The 7,083-nt window shown below is 45.8% G+C and overlaps 1 protein-coding gene across 1 annotated transcript; it reads right to left on the reverse strand.

The window, feature by feature from the left end:
- Positions 1-2,979: 2,979 nt before the first annotated feature.
- Positions 2,980-4,095, reverse strand: LOC138358137 (proteoglycan 4-like). The gene has a single exon (XM_069315640.1). It carries the CDS (start codon positions 4,093-4,095, stop codon positions 2,980-2,982), a length of 1,116 nt encoding a protein of 371 aa, XP_069171741.1.
- Between the last annotated feature and the right edge of the window lie 2,988 nt (positions 4,096-7,083).

Genomic DNA, 7,083 nt, shown 5'->3' on the forward strand with positions numbered 1-7,083 from the left:
TTCGGGGGAGAAGCTGTTACCCATGCAGCAGGTCCCACTTCTCCATGAAAGGTAGCAGCTTACAAATATCCGCGTTTTCTATCGGACTCGATAGTTTAGGTGGGTTGCTTGGGTGTGTATGTTTCTAGTTAGGTAAAGAGGTATATTTTGAACGAAGTGGCAGATCAAGAGAGCGGGCTGCTCTAGTTCCAAAAGAGAGGCAATGTAAAATATTAGGCCATGGAAGAAAATGCGTTCGTACAATTTGAGAACAATATGCTTTAGGGAGAAGGAACAATTTACATTCGACTTGAGAATGGTCCAGGACGGACCGAAACGTCGTCGTCCCTTCACCTTCTAGTGTGTGGTCTGGTCAACATGCTTTAGGAAACCTGCAATGATCAACAAAAGCCAACAAGCCTTATTGAGCAATACTTCCATTACCACCTGTGTCTTTATTGCACAGGTGGGTACAGGAGCAGACAACTTGTGACTCCTCTAAGCAGGCTGAGAGCTTTCCCTTCTCACAGCTCATGTGGTAAGCCTTACTCTGCTAGTTTTTCCCTGGAACACGACCCTCCAATCTGTTAACAACCAGGTACTCTTGGTTGTTAATCGATTGGCGCCCTGTCAAATCCTCCTTGTCGAGCATTCGAACCCAGACGAAATCGCTCCCAGCTGGGAGTATTCCTCCCCCCCCCCTTCTAGCAAAACCTTGACCACTTTCAGGAAGCAGCTCATCTCTTCTACAGCATCCAAAATGTTGTGGTAATGATTACTTTTTCACAAGCTCCCCCACCCCGACCTCTGCTCTCTCCTCTTAACTTAAGACCAGCAATTTTAAGCTTCCAGTGGATGCTTTGGTCTGGTGCATCCATATTGAATACTCCCGAGTTGACATTTTCAGAGTTAAAAATCCTGGTCTCTCTGGTCCCTAGCCCCAGAGGGACGGTCGGGCCTGGCTAGAGGGAGGGGGGAAGGGAGGGAGAGAGGGAATAGGGGGGGGGGGAGAGGGAAGGGAAGGGAAATGTCGGGAAAGCGTCAAGCCATGATGACTATATAACCCTGGGAAAGGATCAGGATAAGGATTTGGGATGGGACGGGGAGGGAAGGAATGGTGTCTAATCACTTGGACGGTCGGGGATTGAACGCCGACCTGCATGAAGCGAGACCGTCGCTCTACCGTCCAGCCCAAGTGGTTGGGTAGGGGGGGGGCGAGTCCGACCATAACGCATGTTATAAGTTGTATTATAGATAATGCAGCCTGGTTGTTTTGTTCATTGTTGACAACCCTGTCACGCGATTTTAGTTTTTGTTTTATATCTGTCAATTCTTGGATATTGGGTCAATATTCGCATTAGCCACTATATCCTTTATAGTGGCCCATGGGTAAGATATATTTAATTGACATTATGACTCCAAACCAACTTGATTTTTTTGTCACTGGTGAATAGAGAAACCTGGAATTACATACTCGGCTTGATGGGTTTATCGAGTCCGGCCTAAGGCCTGACTCGAATTGTGATAACTTGGTCCAACAGGCTGTTGCTTGGAGCGGCCCGCAGGCTCACATAGCCACTACAGCCCGGTTGGTCCGGAACGTCTGGCAAGAACGTATCTAAATGCCGCTTGAATACATCCACCTTTGTTCCAGCAATATTTCTAATGCTTGCTGGGAGCTCTGTGCCTATGGCACTTCTACTCCTCACTGGTTTTATTCTGCATTTCCTTCCATGTCTTTTGCTCCAGTACGTTGTTATTCTACTGTGCAAATTTTGAACCTGACCTTCAAGTATCTTCCATGTATATATTATTTGATACTTTTCTCGTCTCCTTACCAAAGAGTACATTTTGAGAGCTTTGAGATGGTCCCAATAATTTAGAAGTTTTATCGTTTTTATGCGTGCCGTTTATGTTCTCTGTATTCCATCTAATTCAGAGATTTCTCCCGCTTTAAGAGGGGAAGTGAGTACCGAGCAGTACTCAAGACGGGACAGCACCAGTGATTTAAATAGTATTAGCATTGCTGTGGGGTCTCTGGATGGTTTATGAAAACATTCAAATCCTATCATTTTCCTGGCCGCCGCTTTATTTGCTCGGTTATGTTCACTAAACATCTGTGATCTGGCAATCACAATTCCCAGATCTTTTGCATGTTGCTTTCCTTTTATGATTGTGACTGATTGTGTCCTGTACCCTGTGTTTCGTTTAACTTCCTAGTTTCGACCATACCTAAGTACCTGCAACTTGTCACCGTTAAACATCATGCTTAATTTAACGGTGTTTAACGAAGGTTTCACCTTCCTCGTCCAATACTACCATCACTACCCTTCATCACATTTCCTATCCTCCACCACCTTCCCTCTCCTTCACCATCACTACCCTTCTCCCCCTTCCTCATCCTTCACCACCATCACTACCCTTCACCTTCCCTCTCCTTCACCACCATCACTACCCTTCACCACCTTCCCACACCCCTCTCATCTTTCCTACCCTTCACCACCTTCCCTACTCTTCATTTTCCCTTCATCCCTGCAATCTAAATGAGGATTGAGTCTTATTTAGCGAGATTGGAAATTAATATGAATTGCCTTATCATGTAAATGTGGGGGGTAACTGGGGTCGACCCCGACCCCAGTGCCCATGGCCAAAGCTGCCCTGCAAAGTTTGGTGAGGCTAGGCAAAGCGTCTGCCTCGAAGAGACATATATTTTATTGATATAGATTATCAAGAGTAGTCACCAAGCCGGTGAGACTATGTAGAAGTGAAACACAGCACAAGGGTCAATACAATCCAAACGAAGATAAGAACCCCACCACAGCATTTGTGACAGCAGGAGCAGTAGCCAAAGTAACTGCTCCTGCAGCAGCAGCTACCGCTGCAGTGGCACAAGATACCTATGGGTATACCTTTCTGAAGATACTAGAGCCTGCCTCCTCTCCCTGGCCGACAATAACAGTTGGTGTAGGTAAAGCATTCTTCACGCCACTCCAACTCGTCTTACGCCTTTGTTGTGTGTATCGGACGTCTCCTTCCAATCTGGAGGGAAAAGTTGAGGCTGTGGTTATCTTCCTGGCCGAGGGTAGCGGTCGTTACCTCGACCTCAGCCTTCTGGAAAAGTCTAGGGAAGGGAAGCCTTTCTCCAACCCGGAGGAGGAGATGTCTGAGGCCCTTGTTAGCCTGGAGGGTGGTTGTGGCGTCTTCTTCCTTCAGGAGGGTGGTTGAGGGGTCTTCCTTCAGGAGGGTGGTTGTGGCGTCTTCTTCCTTCAGGAGGGTGGTTGTGGCGTCTTCTTCCTTCAGGAGGGTGGTTGAGGGGTCTTTTTCCTTCAGGAGGGTGGTTGTGGGGTCTTCTTCCTTCAGGAGGGTGGTTGTGGGGTCTTCTTCCTTCAGGAGGGTGGTTGAGGGGTCTTCTTCCTTCTGGAGGGTGGTTGAGGGGTCTTTTTCCTTCAGGAGGGTGGTTGTGGGGTCTTCTTCCTTCAGGAGGGTGGTTGTGGGGTCTTCTTCCTTCAGGAGGGTGGTTGTGGGGTCTTCTTCCTTCAGGAGGGTGGTTGAGGGGTCTTCTTCCTTCTGGAGGGTGGTTGAGGGGTCTTTTTCCTTCAGGAGGGTGGTTGTGGGGTCTTCTTCCTTCAGGATGGTGGTTGTGGGGTCTTCTTCCTTCAGGAGGGTGGTTGTGGGGTCTTCTTCCTTCAGGATGGTGGTTGTGGGGTCTTCTTCCTTCAGGAGGGTGGTTGTGGGGTCTTCCTTCAGGAGGGGGGTCGTTGGGTCTGCTTCCTCCTCAAGGGAGTTCGTGGGGACGGAGTCGTCGTCTTCTTGAAGGGGGGTCGTGGGGACGGAGTCGTCGTCTTCCTGAAGCCTTTCTTTAACCCGGAGGAAGAGGTTTCTGAGGTCGTTGTTATCCTTCTGAAAGGTGGTTGTGAAATCTTCTTCCTTCGTGGAGACGAGGTCGTCGTCTTCCTGAGGGGAGGTCGTGGGAACGGAAGAATCTTCCTCCTGATGGGGCGAGGTTGGGGCCCAATCATTTCCCACTCCAATTTCTTCCTCCAGACGGAAAGATTTCTTCTCACTCCGGTTCCTTCCACAACAACAACAAATTCTTTTAAGCAAACCGAAGCCCATTTGATCTCCAAGATGTTGAGCAGCTGTTCTCGCTGTCAAGAGTAGCAGTGTCTAATTATCAATAGAAGGCACCAAACCGAGAAGACCTCTCTAAATGGCTACGGTAGGTAAAGATCATACCATTCTTGACACCTAATAGCTAAGATGGAATGTGGAGGAGTAAGATAGTGTGTTCCGAGGGCACAGGTGTGTCCCGCGAGCACATGTGTGTCCCGCGAGCACACACGTGTCCCGCGAGCACACGTGTCCCCGCGAGTACCGTGTCGTAAGTTAGAGCCCCAAGGTAGATGGTAGATGAACATGGAGGGGAGAAATACTGGCATGATCTGGGCCTCTGGAAGATGAGCAGAGTCTTCATTTGTTGAATCTGTTAATTGTTTTAAGAGAAAGAGATGTTGCTATGAGCTGTTTACGTTCCTGGAGGAGCGGGCGGACACAACCCCGCACGTGGGAACAGTGCCTGTCTTGAACAGTGCCTGTCTTGAACAGTGCCTGTCTTGAACAGTGCCTGTCTTGAAGAGTGCCTGTCTTGAACAGTGCCTGTCTTGAACAGTGCCTGTCTTGAACAGTGCCGGTCTTGAACAGTGCCTGTCTTGAACAGTGCCTGTCTTGAAGAGTGCCTCGATGCATGACCATCTCTGCTCAAATCGCAGCTCTGGTTATGCTTCTCCCACGTACTTCAAATACAAATACCAAAGGTTCTGTAATCACCAACATAAACTAAACAACTAACATAGCCTAACCAACTAGAAATAGAACTTTAATATATAAACAAACCTATTTTTAAAACACAATATGTTAAGATTGATGAATGCGTCTTGTGCAACCCGTTCTCGCAAATTCGTAAAGTCAATATTGACTTATTAACTACGTGCATAGGTGATATACTAAACATAATAGATACCCTTAAAAAGATTCATAGAAAACACCGACCTTACCTAACCTTGTTAGTATCTTAAGATAAGCATCTTATTGCTTCGTAATTACAATTATTACTTAACCTATACCTATTATAGGTTAGGTAATAATTGTAATTACGAAGCAATAAGATGCTTATCTTAACATACTAAGTAGGTTAGGTAAGGTCGGTGTTTTCTATGAATCTTTTTAAGGGTATCTATTATGTTAAGTATTTCACCTATGCACATATTTAATAAGTCAATATTGACTTATTAAATTTGCGAGAACGGGTTGTCTTGTGAGGGACTTACATAACTTAACGAGCCTGGCCTGAGGACGGGTTGCTTCATACCACTCCACTATCGATTGTCTAAGTGCTTGGAAGGTCGTTATGGAGCCACGCAAGCACCCGGCCACACTCCCGTGATGCGTATTGGCCAGTTAGTTCGTCTATTCTATTAATAACAGATTTATTGTTATTCCTGGAACATGCTGGGGGTCGCGGAGAGTAAATATCAGGCAGTGGAAAACCCGGGACCGCCCTTCGTATCCAGCTGTGAACTCACGACATGGTAAATACAATTGGTGCAGAAGGTAGGGTGGCGGTCACGCTTCATGCAGGTCGGTGTTCAATCCCCGACCGTCCATAAGTGGTTGGGCACCATTCCTTTCCCCCCGCTTGGGCTGGACGGTAGAGCGACGATCTCGTATCATGCAGGTCGGCGTTCAATCCCCGACCGTCCATAAGCGGTTGGGCACCATTCCTTAACGCTCCATCCCAAATCGTTATCCTGACCCCTTCCCAGTGCTATATAGTCGTAATGGCTTGGCGCCTTATCCTGATAGTTGCCCCTTGATGCAACAACTGGCACACAGACCAACAAACATGCGGCGCGGGGACAACAATTTCACGGCCAACGACTCCCAGTTAGGTCTCCGGCGCCCCCCACCGGGTCAAGCACCAACGCAAGATTACTTTCCTTACAAATTTGTATAATACCTTCCTGGCGCACTGGCTGAGTGCGAGTCCAGTTCATCTTGGACCCCGGCTGGAGACCCGCATTGCTCGCATATTATTATTATTATATATATATATATATATATATATATATATATATATATATATATATATATATATACATATATACATATATACATATATATATATATATATATATATATATATATATATATATATATATATATATATATACTTTTTCCATATAATGCTATTCCTTTGTGCACCAGGATTGCATAAGATTATATAAGTCAGAACTCATATTAGATGGGAAATGCTGGTCCAGGAATTATAAAACATTTACATGGCCATTTACGAAACCTGTACATCTTTCCTTAATCATGGGGGCTTTTTTTTTTACATTTATTATGGGCACCGAAGTACAACGAGGTTGTTTATAACAATAATAACCTTGGGTTGTGAAGTTTCCAAGCTCGTAAACTGTTTAATAAATACTGACTAAGCCGCTATGATTGAGGAATGATGGACAGGTTTCGTCAGTGGTAACTTAAATGTTTGAATCCTGGCCGTGGTGTGTGTATGTACTCACCTAGTTGTGCTTACGGGGGTTGAGCTCTGGCTCTTTGGTCCCGCTTCTCAACCGTCAATGATCAGGTGTACAGGGTCCTGAGCCTACTGGGCTCTAGGATATCTACACATAAAACCGTGTATGGAGTCAGCCTCCACCACATCACTTCCTAATGCATTCCATTTATTAAGTACTCTGACACTGAACAAATTCTTTCTAATGCCTTTATGGCTCATTCGGGCACTCAATTGTGTCCCCTAGTGCGTGTGCCCCTTGTGTTAAATAAACTGTCTTTGTCTTCCCTATTAATTCCTTTGAGAAGTGTGTGTGTGTGTGTGTGTGTGTGTGTGTGTGTGTGTGTGTGTGTGTGTGTGTGTGTTAACTATTACCAGTACGCTAATTTTGCGTTACTTCCAAATCGGTACGCTTCACGCATTGGCGCGATACTCTTGTATATATTTAATATATATATATATATATATATATATGATACAATTATACAGTTCAAATGTACAAGCTGTGCACAAACATTAAAAAGAGG

This window comes from Procambarus clarkii, chromosome 82 (assembly GCF_040958095.1).
Source record: "Procambarus clarkii isolate CNS0578487 chromosome 82, FALCON_Pclarkii_2.0, whole genome shotgun sequence".
Lineage (NCBI taxonomy): Eukaryota > Metazoa > Arthropoda > Malacostraca > Decapoda > Cambaridae > Procambarus > Procambarus clarkii.